At 42.0% G+C, this 24,491-nt stretch overlaps 1 protein-coding gene and 2 long non-coding RNA genes across 3 annotated transcripts; 2 read left to right on the top strand and 1 right to left on the bottom strand.

The window, feature by feature from the left end:
• On the top strand, positions 1-24,477 carry KMO (kynurenine 3-monooxygenase). The gene is made up of 16 exons (XM_083711163.1): positions 1-126; positions 545-637; positions 1,822-1,891; positions 5,021-5,118; positions 6,828-6,917; positions 7,715-7,763; positions 9,027-9,114; positions 10,656-10,821; positions 11,179-11,250; positions 12,655-12,776; positions 13,842-13,989; positions 15,060-15,117; positions 22,294-22,376; positions 22,460-22,561; positions 22,671-22,730; positions 23,829-24,477. The coding sequence occupies exons 2-16, from the start codon at positions 584-586 to the stop codon at positions 23,991-23,993; spliced, it is 1,425 nt and encodes a 474-aa protein (XP_083567289.1). The 5' UTR covers positions 1-126; positions 545-583; the 3' UTR covers positions 23,994-24,477.
• Positions 11,274-16,135, bottom strand: LOC310833651. Its single transcript, XR_014558862.1, has 3 exons — positions 15,688-16,135; positions 12,794-12,851; positions 11,274-11,953 (listed from the first exon to the last, which is right to left on the bottom strand). It is a non-coding gene; the product is annotated as an uncharacterized lncRNA (long non-coding RNA).
• LOC310833858 lies at positions 20,604-22,181 on the top strand. The gene is made up of 2 exons (XR_014558967.1): positions 20,604-22,052; positions 22,101-22,181. It is a non-coding gene; the product is annotated as an uncharacterized lncRNA (long non-coding RNA).
• Positions 24,478-24,491: the final 14 nt, after the last annotated feature.

The raw sequence follows: 24,491 nt of genomic DNA, 5'->3' as shown, positions 1-24,491 counted from the left end.
CATTGCTGACCTGCCCTTTGGACTCAGGCACAGCAGCACCTTTGAGGACAGAGTGCAGGTGGGACAATGTGACCAGACTGCAGCAGCCCATTCTCCATTGCAGCAGTAACAGCCTGAGGAGCTAAGGTACTCCACAACCCTAGGGAGCTTAGAATCATTTTTCTTAAAACCCACGTGCTTCCTTTCCATGGTCCCCCCCCCCTACCATCATGCTACTTTTAGTGGCCTGGAATGGGAGTAAGTAATCAAACAGGAAAGACAGTGGGGAAAAACGTCTCACAGGTAGGAGAGTGTGTTCCTCTGCGGGAGGCTTCCAGATCCTTAATCAGCAGGGATGGATAGAAAAAGTTGTGATATTCAGTAATGTATTCAATATTGGTTAGAGTGACACTGACCAATGAGAAGTTTTTGGGATGGAAGAAACAGCAGGTTGTGTGAACCACTTGAGTGCTCCCTGTCAAATGTTCAGAAGTATTCTGTTTATGCTGTAGAGCCTGAATGAACTGCCACTTCTCCTCCCCTTAAAACATTTTCTGTTGAGCAGGAGAGATATACATGCACTCTGCCTGGAGAAAAAAGTGTCATGGATCTTTCAGCTCCGCAGAGGAAAAAAGTGGCCATTATTGGAGGAGGTTTGGTAAGACACTTTTATTTTGTTCTCTAATACTGTGGGTTCACACATAATGCTAAGCCATAGTTTAAGAAATGATTTCTTAGTGCTATGTGTGAACTCTCTGCAACAGCTTAACTATGGTTGCTTACTGCCAGTAAACTAGGATTTGAAGACTTGGTTTTTGCAGGCTCAGAAAACTTTGTTTGTTTTAGCTGTGGCTTGGTATTATGTGCACCTCCATCATGCTTCCTTAAACCATGGCTTGTTCAACTCCAGATACTCACAAAGATACAAAGGTACAAAACAAGAGCTGCTGGAAAATAAACCAAATTTTGGAGAAACAAGCTACATATGTCAACTCATACTTAACTTGTAGTTTGCTGAGCCAGTGTCTTAACTCTGGGCATATAGCAAACATGTAGCTGTAAAACTCATATAAGCTACAGTTTCTGAGATAGCAAATAATTGCACCTGGGCTTAAATTCAGGGTTTTTGCTCTCACAGATCTTTGCTTATACGGTTCATGCTTTAACACTTGTTTGCTTCCCCTTAACTGGGTGTGTGAACTAGCTGACTAGATTAGGGCTTCTCAAACTGCTTGTAGGAACTTTGGGGTTTTGCATCAACACCTGTATTTCCCTACAATTTGCAGCTTCCATGGCATGTCTGATTTTAGGATGTGCCTTCAGTTTACACAGAAGCTGCCTCACAATTCTCCCCATGCTGCTCCGTTCACAGAGGCAGACTTTGGGGAGAGGTGGAGAGTGGCTGAAGAGCACAGGTTCACAGAAGCGCAATGCACAAGAGCTTGAAGATCCAGCATTACATCAGTGTAAAGCCTACAGGCACTATATACATCAGCAGCACCCGCTCACTTTACAGTGTTGCCAAGAGAACCTTTATGCCAGCAAAATATAAGGGTCACTTCAGAAAAGATCTTTGGATATAGGCACAAAAGCTGCTTCTCTTCTTCAATGAATAACAGAAAGTCAGCACGGCTCACAATGAGCTACTGGGAAGAGTATAAGGGTTTTCCTTTTTGTTTAGTGAATCCTGTGTAGTGGCTCAATATCAGGACTACATTCATCTGATGAATATATCTGATGATATAAGAATGTTTGCATTCAACACATGACACACCCTTTCCATGTACCATTGTTTGTGGTACACTATTCGACTCTAAAATTCTTCTAATGCTTTTCTTGCAGGTGGGTTCTTTAAATGCTTGCTTCTTTGCAAGAAGGGGCTTTATAGTGGAAATGTATGAAACCAGACCAGGTATGTACATTTTGATATTTGCAGGGATGCAGTAGAAATTTAACCTTTCCCTAAATGCATGCACATCCCATTGATTATGTGGAGGTTGCTTGCTTGTGAGCATAAGAGGCCTGCTGGATCTTGTTCTCATAGCAGCCGATGGAAAGCCAACAGACATGACACGAGAGCAAAAACATTCTTCCCAGCTGCAACTCCCAGCAGCTGATATTTAGAGGCCTGCCACAGGAGAACATTGCCATGATGACAAGGAGCCACTGATGGTCCTATCCATGAATTTGTCTGTTCATATTATCTATATAGTCTATTAGCCTTTTATTTATTGCCATCTGCTTGTCTTTTTAGAGTGGAGTAAAACTATATTTTGAAGTCATAAGTTCTATATTTTTGCAGTGGGAACCTCTGTGTATATACAGCAAATATAAGTAGGCATGAGACGCCAAAAAATAATCCAGAACAACCCAGAACGATAATAATGCAAAAACACTTCAATAAATACTCATCTAGTAGGGTTGACATATGTCCTCTTTTTCCAGGACACGGCCTCTTTTTCATGGGTAGAGTCGTCATAGCGATCCATAGTTAAAAGCAGAAGTCAGCAAAAGTCCTCTTTTTTGCTCTGTTTTTTGCTCTGTTTTTGCGTCTGTTTATTACATTTAAAACCCACGCTGCAGAAACAACTTTTTGAAAACTACATTTCTCCCCCCCTTGAGACAAGAAAATCCTTAGATAGTTCTAGGTGGGTGTTTTCTGTCATTGTATAAGACAAGTGCTGCACAATACATTTTGGCACCTGAGGCGAACCACAAAATGGCTCCCTCCTCCCCACCAGGTACAAGTCAGGAATAAAGAGCTACATCGGGATCTGCTGCCCCTGTGGATTCTGCCGCCTGAGGTGGTCGCCTTACCTTGCCGCATGGGTGGGCTAGCCCTTAAAGACTAAGACCTGGCAGATCTCATCCAAAGGAAATCCGTCCAGAAAGGGTGCTGCCATCACCCAGGCCTTTTCTCTAGATTGCCAAAACACAGACAGGAGGTTCTTATTCTTGCCTTTTAGGCAGTGTTAGAAACTGAGATATGAAAGCTAAGGGCACCTTAAACCTAAGTTATGGGGGCAACAACAGAATGTCTAGGTCTACTTTTTCAATAACAAGAATACAAAGCTGAAAATGAATGAACTACAGCTAAAATATTATGTTCATTTTTCACATGGTCTAGTCCTTCCCCTGCCCACCCCCCTAATATTCTTAAGAGGGTCTCTTCTCCAGGCTTCAGAGAGTAGCTGGAAGTGGGGAAGCAGAAAAAGTGCTCCTTTCCTTCCACTCTGCAGTTTTACTCTGAAATCTTAGGCACAGTACTGCACCCAGAGCTCAGAAACTACTCGCACTAATGAAATTCCCTGTCACAAAATGTGCCTAGTACAATGGGAGTTTCAAACTCTGCTTTTAGGGCAGGGGTGGTTTCAGACCTGTACAAAAATCCTGGGCTTTATCAAATGCCCAACCCCATTGCCAAAGAACAGACCAGTCACAGGGTCTTTAGCTGCTTTGAAGCCAGGGGCTTGGTTTTCTGTTTTGGTCAGGCATTTCCCCCCCTCCCAAAAAAAGTCCTGTCTTATCTGCATCAAAACCTGGCGGGGGCACATATCCCTTGTTGTCTCTCCGCTGATTAAAGTGTTTGAGGAATCCTTTTGCCACCCCCCTGTCTGCCAGTGCAGCCTCCCTGGAAATATGCATGTTCCTGAGGTTGAAGCGTGAAGCCAGCCAGTGCTGGCTTTGAATTCCTTTTTCCAGGCTGCTCACTCTCTGGAAGGTTTGATGTTTGCACAGAGGGAGAGAGCCTTTTGGTGTCGCTGAGGTCCATCAACAGGCACCCTGTTTTCCAGCCACAGGTTTAATGTCTTCTCAGTCTTGACTAAAGCCTTGGCACACCCCTGGCTGGTCACCTTGGCAGGTAATGGAGCACTTGATGCCACAGCCCCATGGATCTTCTTTGCACACCTTGATGGCGCGGATGCTTAACTCGTTTAGGCCCTATCCCTGTGCCAGTGCAGACAGTCATGCTGCCTCTCAAGCAGTCCAGCACAGCCAGTTTCTCTTGCACTATGGGAACACATTCTGCTTTTTAGCTTTCCCACCTTGAGGAAGAAGCTGTCTTGTGTTTGGGGGGTCATTCACTCAGACTGAACCTCTGCTTGCTTTCAGACCACCTTCCCCTCGCTCTCAGATCACCTTCACTTGCTCTTCATGTTCATGCTAGGCCCATTCACACTCCCCAATGCTGACTCTGTCGCCATGCCCAAGGGACACTGCAGTGGCTGATGGGATTGCCAACTCTTGTTTCCTGCTTGCCTGTCCCTTTCTTGGAGTTTACTTTGGAATTATTTGAATTTTTTTCTATTTTTCCCAAGCAGCCCCCCATTTATTTATTTTCCAGCCAGCCACAAAAGTTTGTGGTTGCCTGTCAGGCTTCAGGGAATCAGCTTCCTTTCCTCTTGGCAGTAGATAAGCAGAACAAAAGAAAATGAGTCTTCTTACCGGTTAGAAATTTAACTTACCAGTTTAACTTACCAGTTAAAACTTTAATGATCACAGTGAGAGAACAAAGAATCCATTTCCTAGGAATGGCGGTGCTCCCAGTTAAGAGTTCCACCCCTTCCTCCCTAGTCACCCATGTCATTACTGCGTCTTGTAACCTGAGCTCCCACCCTCTGTGCTTTCTGTCCTGTCACTTTATCAGCTCTTCCTGACCTTGGGGAGAGTGGATGAATGCTTTCCAGAGACAGTGAATCTATTACTTTCTCTCTCCCAGTGCTTCTTCTCCTAGCTGTTTCCCATCCAGTATTTCCCAGCTTCTGCCTTCTGAACTATGTCCCTCTGCAAACCACTTTTCCAAATCTATACTGTCCTCCTGCTCCTGGGAAGATTCAGGAACAAGGGGAGGGGGAGGCTCCCACCATTCCTCCTCAGTGCAGCCCTCCTCAGCATGGTCCCTGACACTGCCTAAGGAAAGTGAGTGTGTACTATAATAGACCTAACAGCAGTGGCTGTAGAAGCCTTTTCTAAATTAATGTGGCCATCCATTGCAACAGGGTCACACACATAACGAAAGTGCCACCTCGTTTCATTTCAGATATCCGTGGTTCCAATGCCGCTCGTGGCAGGAGCATTAATTTGGCCTTGTCTCACAGGGGACGGCAAGCTCTCAAGGCTGTTGGGCTGGAAAACCAGGTGACCTTACATTTAAAGGATGAAACAAAATGTAATGCCTTTGTGATGGGTTTTTCAGTATTGGACTGCTGGGTAGTTTGAAGGAACCAAGGGTTTTAAAAAGAGCTTAAAATCAGGACTCCCTGAAAGTTTTTTTTTTTTTAGGAAGACCGCTGAATTGTTGAGCTTTTCATAGGACGCCACCGACATTGTTTTTTTAGTTGTTGAGCAATACATCTTTTTTAAAAAATTGATCTCCCTTCTTCCAAGGAAAGATTGCAGTCTGGGACAGGTTTTTAATACAGATGTTTTCAATGCCAGACAGAAAGTTACTTACAGGATTCCTTCCAGTTTCAGTCATACAGCTTAAGTGGGCAGAGCCATTTCCCAGCGATAAAATGCATCATTTGCATGCAGAAAGACCCAGGTTAACTCCCTGGTATCTCCAGGGACATAGAGAGTAGAGTTGAGGAATATATATATAGAGAGAGAGGGAGGGAGAATAGCTGGGCCTCCTGTTATTTGCTGCTTTATAGGTAACTACCAGCCCTTTTAATTATGCTTGGAAATAGATAAGCAAATAGTGCATTGCAACTATTTAAGCACAGGAGAGATGTGGTCTGAGTACACTTGAGAAACCAATGTTGGTGCAGGGAAGGAGTTTAGGGGGAAATATTGTGTCGTCGTCCCCATACACTGTGACTAAGCTTTTGTGGGCCAAGGGCTGTGTTGACCCCTGCTCAACTCTCCAAGGGCCAAAGTGCAACAGAAGTGGCTGTGGAGAGATCAGCAGGGGGGACACATTTTGGAAGTCACAATAACCTTTTGGCACCTGAACGACATCAGGAGGCCTATGGAAACAGTCAATGTATTATGTATTATAATATAGTGTGTGTGAATTTTTGGGTGAGGTGTCTTGCTCCCCTTGCACCAAAAAACCTCTTCGTGGGCCACATATGGCCTGTGAGCCAAGGGGTACCAACCTCTGGTGTTCAGAGTCAACCAATAAATACAGTGGTAGCTCAGGTTAAGAACTTAATTCATTCCAGAGGTCCGTTCTTAACCTGAAACTGTTCTTAACCTGAGGTACCACTTTAGCTAATGGGGCCTCCCACTGCTGCTGCACTGCCAGAGCACGATTTCTGTTCTCATCCTAAAGCAAAGTTCTTAACCCGAGGTACTATTTCTGGGTTAGCAGAGTCTGTAACCTGAAGCGTCTGTAACCCAAGGTACCACTGTATAAGGAATGGTTTAAAATCAGTGCTTTTAAAAACCATATAAGTACAGTGGTGCCTCGCAAAACGAAAAGAATCCGTTCTGCGAGTCTCTTCGTCTAGCGGTTTTTTCGTCTTGCGAAGCTATTAGCGCTATTAGCGGTTTAGCGGCTTAGCGGCTATTAAAGGCTTAGCGGCTTAGAAAAAGGGGGGAAGCGGGGGGGGGAATCGCAAGACTCGCAAGATGTTTTCGTCTTGCGAAGCAAGCCCATAGGGAAATTCGTCTTGCGAAGCGCCTCCAAAACGGAAAACCCTTTCATCTAGCGGGTTTTTCGTCTTGCAAGGCATTCGTCTTGCGGGGCACCACTGTAATGATTTAAAAATTAAAGTCATGTTCTACACAACTTAAAATACAACAAAAGCTGCAAAGATTTAGAACCTTTGGGAACTCTAGCCTGTTGCTTGCTACTTTTAAAGATCTCTTAGGATGCAAATGTTTCTCTTTTCTGATTTCAGATTGTGTCTAAAGGCATACCTATGAGAGCAAGGAGAATTCACACGCTCTCAGGCAAACAATATTCAATTCCATATGGGACAAAGAGCCAGGTATTATTTTAAATATCCCTTTATAAGATAGTTTTTTAGTCTTTAGTGGTGTCTTTTTGTGTATAATAGCAAATTCCTACTATTCCATTGAGCATAGCTGTCAACGTTTTCCTTTTTTAAAGGGAAATCCCTTATTCCGAATAGGATTCCTCGCAAGAATAGGGAAAAGTTGAGAGCTGTTCCGTTGAGAGAGGTTTTATACTGCAAGCACACATGAGAGGGTGCACTGGGCATCTCCCTACATTCCTCTCCCTTCAGAAAATTGAGTCATCTGCAAAACAACTCTGGAAATCAGGCCAGCACACCTTTATTCTCATGATGCCCAAACCCAGGCTTATAGCTTATTTCTCTCCAAACAAACCATGACCGATATTCAAGGTTTGTTCTTGGATTCCTGATTGTGATTTGTTTTGGGAAAACAAACCAGAAGTCAGGATCTGGATGTCATGACAAGCCACTTGGTCTACTTTCCCGGTGGCACAGCAAGAGCGTGGCTTCTGCTGATAATGGTTTGAGATCATGTTGGGGTTTCTATTGCATGCCAATCACCGTAAAAACAACAGCTCCTTGATTGATCAGTCCCAGCACACTTCCATTCAGGAGAGCAGTAACGACACACAGCTTCCAGCATGTGGAAACCCAGATTGGGGTAGTGATAAATCACAGGATCCCTGTATCCTAGGTTTGTGATGCATGGAAATTTAGGGAAAGGGGATTCTTAACATAATTGTGACCATTCATATATGTTACAAGACATTCAAACTTATTCTGTGTCTTATGTATTTCCCCCCATGCAGTACATTCTCTCTGTAGATAGAGCAAATTTAAACAAAGATCTGCTAACTGGTAAGTATGATGCCTGCCTGCCCCTGTTTTCAGTCATTTTTTACCTCTTAAAGACTCAGATGATGGAGACTGTAATTACTCAATCAAAATGAGATATAAGAAAGACTGAGCGCAGTGCTACTTCACTGGCGAATGTGCACATATTCCTCATCCAAACCATGGCTGGTGTGAATGCACTACTAGCAGGCAGAAACTTACAGTAAACTTCATGGTTGTTTTGCTCCTCCCGGGTTCTGCTGCTGTGCTACCCAAAGCTAAGCCATGGTTCTAATTATAGGAGAAGTGGTTTAGATGTGCATTGGCTGCGTACATATGACAGATTGTTCTAGAATCAATGGAGACAGGAGTACTTGGTTTTTTTCCTATGTAGCTCATCCACAATCTGGATCTAGTGCACATTTTGTGCCCCTGAATGCACTTCTTGAGAAACTGGTTGTATTCTGAAAATAAAAGCTCATTGCAAAGAGATTTTGCATTACCTTACAGTGTGTCCTTGTAAGGACAGATGTCAGTGGTCTTGGCGATGGGAGTGTTTGTATATCCACACATATGCCAAGGGGAGCATATAACAAGAAGGTTATCACCACTTCCCTCCTCTTTCACCTGGGGTAGGTGCAGAGAGGGAAAGACATGGATAACCTAATCAAGGGGTATCAAATCCTAATCAGATAAACCCACCCACTATTATGGATGGCCGGATCTAGAATCAAACTAGATTGATTCTACATCCGGCCATTGATTCTTCCCTGAAAACAAATACCTCAGAATACAGCAAATGTGTTCAAACCACTTTCATAATAACTTTAAATACTGCTACTCTCTTCACTCTCCATGTGATTCAAATGTCACAAAAAGATTCCCCAGACAGCCCTTTTTCCTGTGGTGACCTCATGCCCCCTATAATCCTGGCAGCCTCCCCCTTTCTTGTCTGTTGCTGAATGTCTCACCTGTCAGGGTAATGACTCTGTCACCACCATTGCATTTGTTTTTGGATGGCACCTGTTGAGGTCCAACTCTCGAGGAAGCTGGCTTGGCTTCAGACCTCACATTTACTAATTTCAGAAATTCTGGGGAGAACCTGGTGCCCAATATTTTTGGGGGATCCTTGCCCCCTGCAAATCCATAACAGTATGTTACATGAACTTTACCTTGCAAATAGCTGTTCAGCCATTCATTAGGAAAAACGTAATTTCATTATGCAGCTCCCAGTTTGGGTCATATTTGTGTTCAGTACAATATATTTAATACTGTATCTTTCTACAGCTGCTGAGAAATATCCCAATACTAAATTATACTTTGGACACAAACTGCTTCACTGCAATGTGGAACTGGGAACACTGACCTTTTCAGGGTAATCATTATCTCCATCCTTCCTGAACATGCTGATAACTAATCAGAACCCAAAGGGCGAGTTGACTCTGTCCATCCCTCTTGGTCTGGTGGGGGGGTCTGGCGAGAGGCCCACCAGTTGCAATTGCTCCAGGAGTCATTAGATCTTTCAATAGGACATGTCACCTAAATAAATTAAGAATATATTTATTTGAAAGTACGCCTCACTCAGCGATAGAGGAAGCCGCTTAGGGGCCTGGGGTGGTTCACCCAGGGGCGGGGTGAGCTGCCCATAGGGACGGGGCGAGGGTGGGGCACACCATGCGGCCTCCATAGTCTGCCTCCTCCCACTCAGCCGCCCTACAGCTGGTGGGGGGAGAGGCAGTGTGCAGACCGTTTGGGCAGCGCAGAGCCTGCGCGTGCCCTAGCCACCGCGTCTCTCCCAGGAGAGACATGTGGCTCGGGCACGCTGCAGGCCCCGCGGTGAGTGCCGCACAGCATTTAGTCACCCCCCTCAGTGGTGACACCCGGGGTAGTCTGCACCCCCTGCACCCCTCTTTCTCCTCCCCTGGCCTCTCTGTGTTCAATGGGGCTTAAACCCTAGTAAATGTGTTTAGTTTTGTAGGCTAAGAGCATCATAGTAATTTTCTTTGACGAAAATTTTTTATCACTAATATAATAATAGCTGCCTCTTTCATTGAGCTAATATCATAGTACTGTAGCTTATACTTGTATCTTCATAATCAGAAGATGTCAGTTCCTCCTCAATAAATAATTTCATAAAAATAAACTGCAAAATGTTGATTTTTGTGCCCAAACATTCAATAGGATTGTTTACATGTTACATTCAACAAGTGTATAATCTGTGTGTCCATGTACACAAATGACTTAACTGTACGCTCGGGACAGTTTGACAAATGTAACATTATCAAGTGGACAGTCTGTGTACTTGTCTGCACAACTGTTTAACTTTACAAATCAACTAGTGTATACTCATTCACACTAACACTTGTATATATGCAGAGACAGCTTGTACAGTATCTGTATGAACAAGCCTAACAAGAGCGGCTTTTTGTGTTAAAATTTTTGAAATCAGTATGCACAGGCCTGAGAGGATGTTTTGAAAAGATTACAGCTGCTTGAATAAATGGAAGAATGGACTAAAAAGCATAAATGGCATAATCTGTTTTACGTATACTTGCATTTTTCATACTATTTCAGAGGTCAGCTGCTGTTTTTGGAATATTCAGGGTTATTTTCGACCCACATCTTGGAAAGAAAGTTAACCTTCTTTCTCCCTGTTTTCTCAAATCCATTTGAGCAAAACTCAGTGTGGATTTTGTGTGTGATATGTTTTATAAAGTCCAGACGTAAGAAAGAAAAAAAGCAAACCCTTAGGGTCTTAAAATGTCATGCTACAAAAAGAGGTCCAAGCAAACAGATGTAGGTTTGGCCACCACTGAAAATACTGTAATAGCAAATAAAACATGCAAGATAGGTTTGATTATCAGTTAGTGCAAGGGAGTACAAATCTTCTTCTTCTGCTGCTGTTCTCCTTTCTAGATCCAACCAGATGTCAAAAGAAGTCACTTGTGACCTAATTGTAGGCTGTGATGGAGCCTTTTCTACCGTTAGGAAGCAGTTCATGAGACAAGCACGTTTTGACTACAGCCAAGTATATATTCCTCATGGATACATGGAGCTGAAAATACCCCCAAGGGATGGAAATGTAAGTACAGTTGTACCTTGGTTCTCAAACGCCTTGGTACTCACATGTTTTAGCTCCTGAACGCCACAAACCCAAAAGTGAGTGTTCTGGTTTGCGGATGTTTTTTGGAAGCCGAACATCTGGTGCAGGTTCCTCAGCTTCCAATTGAATGCAGGAAGCTCCTGCAGCCAATCTGAAGCCGCGCCTTGGTTTTCGAACGTTTTCAGAAGTCGAATGGACTTCCGGAACAGATTACGTTCGAGAACCAAGGTACAATGGTAGTGGTAGCAGAATCTCACTATAGACCTTGCTTTCCAAGTTGACAGCTGCATAAACATTGACAAACATATTTCTGCCCCTCTTTTGGTCTCTTTTTAGTTTGCAATGGAACCAAATTATCTCCACATCTGGCCCAGGAATACATTCATGATGATTGCGCTGCCAAACCTGGTAGGAGAAACAGTACATGTTTAAAACTGTTTTTTTAGTAGTAACACATAATTTGAAATGTTGATGTAATTTCAGGATCGTTTAGATTTAGATTAGGATTTCTGGAAACTAGAATAACAACAAAGTACAAACATTACAGTGACCTAATGTACCTAGTTGAGACAGAGACAATATTTTCTATCTACTGTCAGAACTAACAAATATCTTACATGCTGTCTTGTGGGAGAGGAAAAGGCTAAGGAGTAAACCCTACACAATTCCAGAGTGGAGTCGCTGATGGTTCATGGTGCCTTGTATGCTTCCTTCTGGCAACTCCTGCAGCCAAGCGGGCGCCTAATGTATTGCTCTGCTTTCTTTTGGGCCCCATCAGTGAGGCCGAGAGGGGGACCTTGTTGTCTGGGCAGCCTAGGACCTTGACACACACTGCCCAGTGTTGCGTCCCAGGGAGGGCACTTCAGTGCTGCTAAAACAACAGTTTGCCTTCACTTCCAGAGGCCCACTCCATTGTCTCTTGAGAGGCCAACAGGCTGAACCTAATGGACACAAATCCCACATCCATCTAAAAGTAATTGCAACCAGTAGGACCTGCAACGTAATGTTGCAATGTTTCTCCATCCTTGAAGAGGAATGCTCCTGTTGTGGTTTCAGATCAGAGGTTAATTTCAGGGTAGGCTGAGGCATCCCACCACTTTCCAGGGTATGTCTGGAATAGATATAACAAGTATCAATATTTAAAAAAAAAAAAATCTTTCTCCTTTTCTTACCTTTGTGCTTTCTTCTTCATGTTGTTCCTCATTGCTGTAAGATTCTCCCCTCAATTACCTGAACTTAAGGGTGCTTGGACCCAGGTTAGTTAGAACACCAAGATAGCAGTTTTATGTTGGACATCCAGATGAAGACTGAAGACACCTTGCTGTGCTCAAATGGTTTTTTTTTTTGGGGGGGGAGGAATATTTATCACAGGTAACTTTTGAAGAATTTAGAAACAACATTTTTGCACATATTTTATTTCCCCCCTCAAACACTGCTCTTCTGTCCATTTAAACTTCATTTTATTTTATTGTAATTATGTTTTTATTATGGGATGAAGAGAGTTGTTGTTCAACCACAACTGGGGTCCCAGGCTATTAGAAGGTTGCAATGAGTGTTGAAAAAGATATAAGACCTGGAATAAGCTGTGTAATGTACATCTGTATTTTAGACAGAAATGTATACTGTATATACTAAAATGCAGATAGTATGTTTACCACAGCACTTGAAAACTTTGTTTCCAAAAATACATTTTACATAAATGAATCAGTGGAATTTAATTTTTTTGCTGATATTTCAGAAAATTACTTTCAGCTTTAAAACTAACCAGTGATATCTCTTCTTTCAAGTTCTAACATCCTTTTTAATTCATAGGATAAGTCATTCACATGCACTCTCTTCATGCCTTTTGACGATTTTGAAAAGCTCACAACAGGAGACCAAGTGCTGGATTTCTTCAAAATGTACTTTCCGGACACAATTCCTCTGATAGGAAAGTAAGTTTGCCACTTACAGCCAATGAATGGACACATGAGATCTCAGAGTGAATGGAGTCTTGCAGGTGGCTCGCTCTAATTAATGGGAGAGATAAAAATGGAGAGGAATGGCACAATGTCTCTGGAGGTGAACCAGGCAAAACAAAGTGCTTTCATATCTAGTGAATCAGCATTAACAGTTATTAATGAATCCGTCTCCTTTATCTTGCCTTTTGAAATAGGATGCAGAAGGAATATCTTTCATTTTCAGGAATTTTCAAATCATCACAATATTTATAAATGAACTTTATGATTACTAAAATTATGAACAGAAGTGATCATATATTAGCATAATTCAAAGAAATGTTTTATTATTTAGGATGCTGAAAGTCAGGATCTTCATGGTGGATTTCTCTGAAATGCTGCCAGTTCTACACCAGCTAGACAGACAGCTGTGTGGTCTCCATGTGTGTGTGTGAAAGAGTGGTGCTGTGCAGGAGAGTTTTGGAACAAGCCAGGCCTGTGCAAAAGGGACGGGCTCCACTTGAAGCAGGATGGAATCAGACTGCTGGTGCTGCATATCAAAAAGGTGGCAGAGCAGTTTTTAAGCTGATAGTGAGGGAAAAGTCGACAGGAGCTGAGGAGTTTCCAGATCAGAGCAAATCATCACCATGCAACAATCTTTTTGTAAACAGCCTTGAAATAATTGATAAAATGTGGCATATAAATGTGTTAAATAAAATAAAAAAAACTTACTCTGGATGTTTACCAAGAAAGCCTCAAAAGACTAGACCAGCTATAAAACAAACCTGGAGGAACTTGCCCATCGCTTCCCTGCAACCCCAAGTTATAAAATCCTAGTGACTCTGATTAAATTCCCATATCTGGATTAAGCTTTAATCAGTGTTTCTTTCATGGCTACAAAAAATCGACAGAAGGAATGATTTATAATGGCACGGCCACGCTTTGGCCTGCAGAAAAAATTTCATGTAGAAAATGTTCTAGTGTACCATTTCCTTCTGTATCTTAGGTTTATAACATGGCCATATTTAGCATTTGATACATGCTCTGCTATTTCAATTTCAGGCAAGAACTGATGCGAGATTACTTTTTGTTACCTGCCCAGGCCATGGTCTCTGTGAAGTGCTCCTCGTTCCACCTTGGCTCTCGCTGTGTGCTGATGGGAGATGCGGCCCACGCAGTCGTGCCCTTCTACGGACAAGGCATGAACGCTGTGAGTCAGAGCATCAGCTCCGCCATTCCTTTGTCCCTCTCCATAATTATATTACTTGGGGAATTAAAAATCCTTTTCTTTTTGATTTAAAAAGATTTAACATTGCCGTGTAGAGTTTATTGGCTTTTAGAACTGAAATGCTTTGTGATATGTGGCACTTCAGGCTACTTCTTCCCCAGTTAAAAAAAGTAAAGCAAAAACTGAAGACAAAATGTCCCAAGCATACCAAACTAGCAGGTCAGTTTGTTGCATCCCATTTTTCCATGTGAAAAGGGCCGGACTTTAGTGAGCCTTCTATTAGAGGAATCTAATAAAACACAACACAACATCACACGCTAAAAACTTCCCTTCAGATGTCTTTTGAAAATCACAGAGCTGTTTATGTGTTTGACATCTGCTCCCAGAGTAGCTCCCTGTGGTCTTCCTTTGGCCTTGTGCGTGGCTCAAGCAGTCCAGTTGTCCACAGCAAGAAGAGTCTTGTGGATTACATACTGGATCTGGACTGGATGATCAGTTGTGTTAGTGCATTTTGTAATTTTATAAGGTTTGTGACTTTGTTGCTTGGTTTGATATTTTCCCATGTTTTTTATGAATTGTGATATTTTATATATTGTGATGCTGCTGTTATTTTTGTTGATTATAGTCTAGTCATGATTTGTTGTAATTGCCAAGTGAATTTCTGTTTAATTATTATATATTGATACTTAGAATGTTAATTTTGTTGTGTAATATCCTAAATGCATTATTGGCTATTACTTTATTTTATATAAGCTGTTTGTTTTAAAGTTGTATTTTTTGTTATAACATTTGCATTGGATTGGGATTGTTATAAGATGCATGATTTTTTTGGGGGGGTGTACATATATACAGCTTTATGTATAGCAATATAGAAAGATGGTATAGAAATTAAAAGTGGAATGAACTTGAAATAAAATATGCTGGCTGGCAGCTGCTTTCCAGATTTTCTGGAGATGCTGGGGTTTGACTCTGGGACCTTCTGAATGCACAGCATCTGATCCAGCCCACAGGTCCTATCCTAAGCTGTTTTTCCCCTTGTACTCCTCCTTCAGGGATTTGAAGACTGTCTGGTTTTTGATGAGTTAATGAACCAGTTCCAAAATGATATATGTGAGTATATGTTTCTGTCACGAAAGACCATATTCCTCATGAGCCTGAATGAAAACTGCTGCTGGAAGAGTCATTCCAGCTTGTTAGCCCTCTTCTCAGACGCTCCCTCTTCACATCCTCAGTTGCTCTGATGGCCTCCTGAAACCGAGGAAGTTGGTTACAGAAAACCTCCACCAAGCAGGTGCTTCCTCTTGCTAGGATTCAAAGCTGCCCCCAATATTGCTACATGGCACCCCAATCTCCACAGCAGGGAGAGAGTCCAGGGAGTTCTGGGTGCCCTTCGTTACCAGGATCTGTGTTTCCTTTAGGAAATGAGGCACAGCAGAGAATACCCAGCTGGGTAGGAGTGGAGGCACCATAAGATGGTGTCCCCAAACCCTTTACCAGTTGGACTCCTCAGAAGGATATCAAGGTTGACAGTTATTAGCTTCTTGGGCAAGTTATCTGCCTTTCCCCCTTACCACATGCACACCCTTCCTCTTCCAGGACCATCCTGTCCCCTCCTCCCCTGCTGTGCCTCTTGCTTCATCCCCTTTCACATCTCCCATTGCTCCCACAGTCCTCACCTACCTCCAAGTTTATCAGGTGCTCCATAGCCATTTTCTAAGAATGCCTCTGAGTCTGAGTCAACATAGCACCCAAAAGCATTCTGGGGAAATAAAGATGGAGGGTAACTCTTTGATTTACTTTGTGGGATGCTGGAGCCAATGGGATGGCTATGTCCTTGTGATGCTAGGCAGCCACAAAGAGTTGTGTGAAGCAGCCTCGACTCCTCGGTTTTTTTCTCTTGCCTGGCGCAACAGTCCTTCCTCCTGGCTTTCCTTTTTGTCAGATAAGTCTATCTTGTTTCTTCTCTAGATCCCTGTCTTTAACAAACCAAAAAACAAACCAAAACCTCTCCTCAAACCCCATTCCTGCTTTCTTCCGATCAGCATTATTATCTTTGCCCTGCTTTGAGGTTATTGTTGCCATTCTGCAAATTTCCTGGGTTCCTGTGAACGTTTCTTCCTTCCTTTCCTTCTTTCTTTCTTTTTTTTAATAAATATTTATTGAGGTTTTTCATAATAAAACAAAGTCAAAGAAGATACACCAATAACAACAATCAACAAAAAAGAAAAACAAACAGAGTCAAAAACGGCACAACATAACAAAAGAAAAATAAAAAAAGGAAAAAATTATTACTTGCATTTACTATCTCTAGAACCCTCTTTCCTGACTTCCTCACATCTCCCTTTTCTGTGTTCTCCTTTACACAATCAATTTTAGCAATTTCCTACCCTCTTTCCAATCTTGTTCCATGTTGTATACTTCAACCTATTATGCATTTACTTTCCTTCTCTTTTAAACACTATTTCACATGTTCATTATAACTTAATCCCTTATATCATTTATTTAATCACAACATAATAATGCTCTGGTCTTAGCCCTTCTTTTCCACATAATTTTTGCATATTTCTTTTTACCAATTTCCTAATGCCATATTATTTTTATATCCAACATCATTTTAACATTCAAACATTTTACAATGTTTTTGTACGTATTCTTTGAACTTCTTCCAGTCCTCTTCCACCGATTCTTCTCCCCGGTCTCGGATTCTGCCAGTCATTTCTGCCAACTCCATGTAGTCGATCACTTGCATCTGCCATTCTTCCGAAGTGGGCAAATCTTGTGTCTTCCAATGCTTAGCGATGAGTATTCTTGCTGCGGTTGTTACATACATAAAGAGTGTTCTATCTTTCTTTGGCACCGATTGGCCGACAATGCCCAAAAGGAAGGCCTCTGGTTTCTTAGGGAAGGTATATTTAAATACCTTTTTTAGTTCATTATATATCATTTCCCAGAAAGCCTTAACCTTTGGGCAAGTCCACCAAAGGTGAAAGAATGTTCCCTCAGTTTCTTTACATTTCCAACATTTATTATCAGGCAAATGGTAAATTTTTGCAAGCTTGACTGGGGTCATGTACCACCTATATATCATTTTCATAATATTTTCTCTTAAGGCATTACATGCCGTAAACTTCATATCGGTGGTCCACAACTTTTCCCAGTCAGCAAACATAATGTTATAACCAATGTCCTGTGCCCATTTAATCATAGCTGATTTGACCGTTTCATCCTGAGTATTCCATTTCAACAGCAAGTTATACATTCTTGACAAGTTCTTGGTTTTGGGTTCTAACAATTCTATTTCTAATTTCGATTTTTCCACCTGGAAGCCTATTTTTTTATCCAGATTGAAGGCTTCTCTTATTTGGTAATAATGTAACCAGTCTCGCACCTTATCTTTCAGTTTCTCAAAACTCTGCAATCTCAATGTATCTCGATCTTGTTCTAATATCTCCCAGTATTTTGGCCATTTAGCCTCCATATTAAGTTTTTTCAGAGCCTTAGCCTCCATAGGTGATAGCCACCTTGGAGTCTTGTTTTCCAGTAAGTCTTTATATCTTGTCCAGACATTTAACAAAGCTTTCCTGACAATATGGTTTTTGAATGCTCTATCGACTTTTACCTTGTCGTACCACAAATATGCATGCCCTTCCTTTCCTTCTTTCCCAGCCTCCCTCTCAGGCATGAGGCAGCTTTGTTTGTTTCACAGCTTTACTGATTGCAAAGATGAGGAATACTCTTTATTACTGCAGTGTTTTGGCGGCTTTTTGCAAATGCCACTGTTTTTTTCTGCAGGGTTTCTTCCTGTCCTTTTTTTCTATTTAGTTTGTGGATTTAAGGGATTTGTTTTCTCTTCTGGCAGTTTGTTTCTCTTGCTTTCTGTGTTGCTTTGGCAAATGGGCAAATGGAGTGGAGCCTCAACATTTCTAATTTAACCTAAGGTTACCAGATTTTTTTCAATGAATCCGGGGACACTTTTCAACTTCAATGGATTTTGTATGGGGACTGTCCCTGGGAAACGGGGACATCTGGTAACCTTAATTTAACCTCTTGACAGGCACTTGTGTGTATCAAAGGCAGTTGGACTTGGCCTATTTTCTCCTGGTCCACGGTGTGGCAAAAGGAGATTCAGCATCCTGTGACAAACAGAGTTGAGAGCTTATATTTTGCAATCCAGGGCTGTGGCTGTGTAGGGTGTCTCTTTGTCTTGTGTTTCTCTGACTACAGTGGGGCCTCGCAAGACGAAATTAATCCGTTCCGTGAGGCTCTTCGTATAGTGGTTTTTTTGTCTTGCGAAGCAAGCCCATTGACAGCTTAGCGGATTAGCGGTTTAGCGGCTTTTAGCAATCAGCTGTTAAGCGGCTTATCAGCGGATCAGCTGATAAGCGGCTTAACGGCTTAGGAAAAGGGGGGGGGAGAAAAAAAACCCCGCAGGAACTCGCAAGACATTTTCGTCTTGCGAAGCAAGCCCATAGGGAAATTCGTTTTGTGAAGCGCCTCCAAAACGGAAAACCCTTTCGTCTAGCGGTTTTTCCGTCTTGCGAGGCGTTCGTCTTGCGGGGCACCACTGTATTATGCAGCCAACCCAGGCTGTGGCTGAGCCACCTCTTAAGAAAACGAAACAAAGCTGAAGCACTTGTTGCCCTCTAAAGGGCCTGTTGTTTAGTCGTTTAGTCGTGTCTGACTTCGTGACCCCATGGATCAGATCACGCCAGGCACTCCTGTCTTCCACTGCCTCACACACACGCACCAAATTTGCTCCTCCTGTCCACCCCAGGAAGCGTCTTTCTTCCATTATTGTTTTTCAGTCTAAAGTTTCAGAGACAGAGCAGTCAGCTGTTTGAAATGATTCCACCCATTTAAATGCCAAGGATGCACTGCCACCTGCTGGTCACTCTCAGGTTGACACATTATCTGAATCTGAACCAGACCTTTATGTTCTTCTGATGATCAGGGACATGAGGTTCAGACCTCCCCTCCCACCAGTCGGGTTGCCTCTGCCTCTGTCCCTCAAACTTTTCCAGCCCCGCTGTTATGTACTGAGTCGAATAGGATCCAAACTGCAGCAGTCTGATTGGTCCTAGAACAATAGGATCCAAAAGGCAGCAGTCTGATTGGTCCTAGAACAATAGGATTCAGAATGCAGCAGTCGGATTGGTCCTAGAACAATGCAGCAGTATGATTGGTTGGCAGGAACCACCCAATCATGCTCCAGATATAAGTGAATCCACAACCTGATTGGCTTACAGTAGAATTCCAGAATTAGCCAATCATGTGCAGCCCATTGTGTAAATAATGTATATAAAGCAGATACCTTGAGGGGACTTTCATTCATTCCTCCTCACCACTATGAGCTGAATAAAGAGCATGAAATCACTTTGCGACTCTGAGTATATTTCACCCGCTTATTGAACAATTTAGAGAAGCTATAATTGCTTCACACTTACAATTGCAGAATGAAGAAATTGGTTAAACCTAAGAAGGCTGCCCCTTTCTCATCACAGAGGGCTCAGGTTCATTTGGATATAAAGGGACCCCCCCCCACCCCATTCACATCCATAGGTGATGATGAGAATGTGGATATTCCCTTGGTTTCCTCCCCAACCCTTTTCCAGGAAGGGGAGCTGGATGATAACTGGAGTGAAGGATCTTTGCAAGATGAAGATTAATCTATGAGGCTATTTCAGGAGGCCAGCACCCCCATCCTGGAACGAGAGAAAATGCATGCCTTAGAATTAACTGCTCAACCTGACAAATCAACCACTGAACCAGAGTGTTAACTAATAGCTGTACCCCAGCCAACTACTGCTTAAGGCAATAGTTAAATCTTAGCTAAGAAATTATATGTCTTGGATCTGGAATTCATGGCATATATTAAGACTCCTTCTATAGACAGATCAGTTTTAAATCTGTCATCGTGACATCTGGTCACCAAGGAAGGAAATACTCAACTTTGGGACACTACTGATAGGAGAATTAAATTTGCCTTACGTGAGATGCAGTGGTCCTCTCTATGAGAGTGCCTGGGTAGCATCCTCATGTGCTTGAGCTTGTATTGTTTGGCTTGAGGATTTATTGCAATCTCTTCAAGATCCAGCTCAACAGCACCAGATTCTTTTTTTTTTATAGAATATTTATTAAGGTTTTCAAAAAATAATACAATATAAAATAAAAAAGAAAGAATAACAAAAATACAAAAATACAAAAATAATTAAAAACACATAGAATTTCCATTACTTATTTTATTTTAACTTATTTTCCAGACCTCCTCATACCTCCCTTTCTTGTATTCCAATTCAAATTGTTAGTTCAGCAAGTCCTCACCATTAATTTTTACTTATTTCTAAACCTTTATTTTCATATCTCTTAAGCATTACAGCTGGAAACCACTTAATTTCTGTCCAACATCATTCTAACATTCATTAATTTTACAATATTTCTGTAAGTAATCTTTAAATTTCTTCCAGTCTTCTTCCATCGACTCTTTTCCCTGGTCTCGGATTCTGCCGGTCATTTCTGCCAGTCCCATATAGTCCATCATCTTCATCTGCCATTCTTCCAGAGTGGGTAGATCTTGTGTCGACGGGCACCAGATTCTTACCAAACTCCTTTAAACTTTTATGGCCGATGTCTCCATGGACCCCATGCAGTTTGCAGCTAGAGCAATGGCATCCCAGGTAGCTGCTAAAGTCCTGGAACGCTGAGGCTGCCTCTAAAGTAAACCTTTCCACTGAACCTTTCGGTCAGCTTTCAGAGAAGGGGTGTTGAAATATGTCTTTATAGAATCAAAGATAAGAGAAAAGTATTGTTTCAACGCCTCAACTTCTTCCAAGACCAAAGCCACAAAATAGCGAGCCCAAGGACGGGTCCACACCCAGGGTGTGGGGTGGTTGGAGTCTGACTGCTTTCCTTCCTGCCTGGCAGATGTCAGTATCTGATTGCTGGGTTTTAGGAATTATTTCACAAGGTTATTTCATAAAATTAATTTCCACTACCCCCTCACGTTCATTCCCTCACCCTTGCCAAGAAACAAAGTATGTTTGCAAGCTGTTTGGACTTGTGTTTGCCATCTTCTGTCTATGGGAACTGTTGTTTCAAGTGGTCTGTGTTTGCTTGAGCTTGAGTGTGGACTAAGGATTCTGAGCTCCTGTGTTCTGATTTGATTCATGATGTCCAATCACAGAACATTTCAGGATTTGGACCTCTGCCATTGGCCCTTGAACTCTGAGTCATGATTTGCAGCTTGGAAGTTTAGACAGCCAATCACGTTGGGAGTGGGAGTGGCCCAGGCTTTCAGGAATATATATAAGCAGTTGCTTTGCCCGTTTCCCAGTTATGTAGTTCAATAAAGGTTATTTCTGTTATCGCAATGTCTTGGCTTGTGGGAACCCACCTACACCTTAGGAGCCATAACTCCTGTTTCCTCAGATCAGCGGTTTCGCGGCTTCTAATCCGTATTTTTAGTTGTGCCAAAAAAAAAAAAAACCCTACCAAAAATGGTGTCCTATTCTCAATTTACATTTTCTCAGTCATTATGTGGCTTACAAAGATTCAAAATGGAATATCTGAACTCAGTCTGAGTGTCCTCACACCACGGAGTTTTCATTTTGAGTGTAGATTTTGAAGACAACATACCTTCATCTCCTGTCCCATCCAGTGCACCAACAATAGCTTTGATTCCCCTGCGTGACCACCATTTTCAAGAAGGGAATGTTTTTCTATCTCTGGAGAGAATAGCCAAAATCAAAGCTGCAGCCTCTTTCCTAATTGCCTCCAAGATGATGTCAGCTAAACAGTTGGCAGTTATTCTAGATCTCTGCATGTCTGCCTCCCAAATTACCTCCTGGGCGAAACATCACGCCTGAACCTTACAGTGGTTTCTTTTACCTCACCAGTGGGCCATCACCCACAACATTCATTTCCGATGCACTGTTAGTGAAGATATAGTCTATTGATCATAATTTCCTTGCCTTTCAGATATCTAGCACATGTCTTTCTTTAGATTTTCAAGCCATGGAGAGAGGAGGTAGGCAGACCTTTTTATTTCAGTGACTCCGTCAGTGTTTGCTACTTGGCGAATCCGGAAAACTGAGGAGTCAAGCCTGCTTCACACAATTATTTGCTCCTGCCTAGCGTCACGTGATGAGGACATAGCCCATTCCATTGTCTAGAAATAATAATAATTTGCAGTCTAAATTGAAGCCATTAGTAACTGCACCTACTTTGCTGAGTGACAAACCAAGACTTACCTTCAGTGTAATGAGTGAAATGACCTTGTTTCTTCCCCAGGTATTTGTCTCCCAGAGTTCTCAAAGCTGAGAGTACCTGATGATCATGCAATTTCAGATTTAGCTATGTATAATTATATAGAGGTAAGTTAAATATAGTTAAATAGAGAATGGGTGGCAGCTGAACGATGAGAGATGTTTCCAGATGTTTCTCTTGGTTGTTTCAGATGCGGGAGCATGTCAATTCAAAGTGGTTCATTTTCCGAAAGCACATTGACAACTTTCTTCACGCCCTCTTCCCCTCCACTATCATCCCTCTGTACACCATGGTAAGACCAGCAATAGATATATTGCAGGGTTTCCCTTGTTTTCTTCATTCCCAGCTGCCATCCCCTCCACTTTCAGTGATGATCTGTATGATTTCGTAATCTGATTCAGGTCACATTCTCCAGAATTCGATACCATGAAGCTGTGCAAAGATGGAAATGGCAGAATAAGGTCAGTGGCAGCTTAGATGAATTTGTTTGGGCTGGGAGCATATTGTATTATGGGTGATATAGCCATGGGTGTAGCCAGGATTTTTGTATGGGGGGGGAGGACAGGACTTGCTTAGGAGGGGCAGAACCACCGTGATTGGTCAGTTAGTTATTTCTATTGTTTTACTTGGTCTGGGGGGGGGCAGCTGCCCCCTTGCCCCCCCCCCCCGGCTACACCCATGGATATAGCCAACAAAGTCCTACTCAGAGTAGATCCTATAATGGAAAGGGGAGATTAAACACCTTTTACTCCCTTTCTTTGATGACTGCCTGTCTTACCGCCATAGTTTGCCACCACACTAGTCTGCCACCATAGTTTGCTACCCCACCCCATTTGGTTCCCTCTAACTGTGGGTGACAGGGCTTTCCTGGGATCCAAGGTACATGTATACAAGAAGCAGAGAGAGCAGTTTACCTCTCTCCCCCCAGAGACCAAAATAACTTGCTTTTGTCTGTCAAACTTATACACACACATAGCATAAACCAAGTGACGAGGCACATAAGAGTTTGGAATAAAATACAACCAAAGCACTCCTAATGGAGTTAAGAAAGAAAGGAAGAGAACAAACAGAAGAGACAGAATGCTGCTCCAAAAAAAGAAAAAAGGAACCTGTGTTTTATTTGGCTTTATCAAGCTCTGTTTATATGGGTTTTATGCTCAGATATTAGTATCTGTTTAACAAAAGGCAGTGTACATTTAAAACAATGGGTTGAATCCAATTTATTCACAAATACCATTGATTTCAATGAGTTTACTCTGAGTATGATTATGTCTGGAGCCCATTGTGATTTTAAATTGGTTTTTAATATATGATTTATTAAATTAAATATGGAGTGATATGTTATGCATACCTTAAAGCAACTTGTGCATTGTCTTTTGTATACAAATATTATAAATATATTTTATTGTGATCCTTTAAAGATTCTAAAATTTATTTTGAATGGTATCTTATGTAGTTAGCGGAATAGACCAAAAGATTTAACTATAGACTAGTAAAAATATTGCAAACTATTTCCTCCTCCAACATTTTCTGACTCAAATTTGATTTCTTCTTAAAAGGTAATTAATAGAGGCCTCTTTCTCACTGTGGCTGTGACAGCAGTAAGTGGCATCTATCTGCTCAGAAATGGTATTAAGCTACAAATTGACGTATGTGCAGAGAACCTGTGGAAATGGACACTCAGCCTCAGAAAATTTGGAAATGTACCACTGGTTACCCAATAGTGTTAAAAGCGAGAGAGAGAGAGAGAGAGAGAGAGAGAGAGAGAGAGAGATGTATTCAGTGTTTTAATTTCACTTCTGCTTGGAAAGTCAGAACATCAAAGGATTCCCAAAGGACTAATTGTGCTACATGGTGCTGAATCCAAGTGTTAGAAGGCCATCCACATGGAACCCAACAAGACACTTGCCATAGACTTGAGTGCCCTGCTGTCATCTTCCTAAAGAAATGGTATGTGTCCCTCAAGAGCCTGAGGGTCTGTAAGCTGTTCTTCCATACTTCCCCAAATACCAGCATCAACTTTTACACACAAGAGGACATGTATAAATTAACTGCATTTTGTGAGTTTTAGAATAGTTCACTGAACTTGCAATAGATCTGTATCCAGTTTTTAAAGTGTCAACCAGTTTCCCAGTTTCTTAAGTGAACTATTGTCCTACAATGTCAACGAGAAACAGGATCAGCAATAAATTTGGCATATAAAATTCAGTTTTGTGTGGTGC

This window comes from Podarcis gaigeae (assembly GCF_964106915.1).
Source record: "Podarcis gaigeae genome assembly, chromosome: 1".
Taxonomy (NCBI): domain Eukaryota; kingdom Metazoa; phylum Chordata; class Lepidosauria; order Squamata; family Lacertidae; genus Podarcis; species Podarcis gaigeae.
This window is presented reverse-complemented; position numbering and strand designations above follow the sequence as displayed.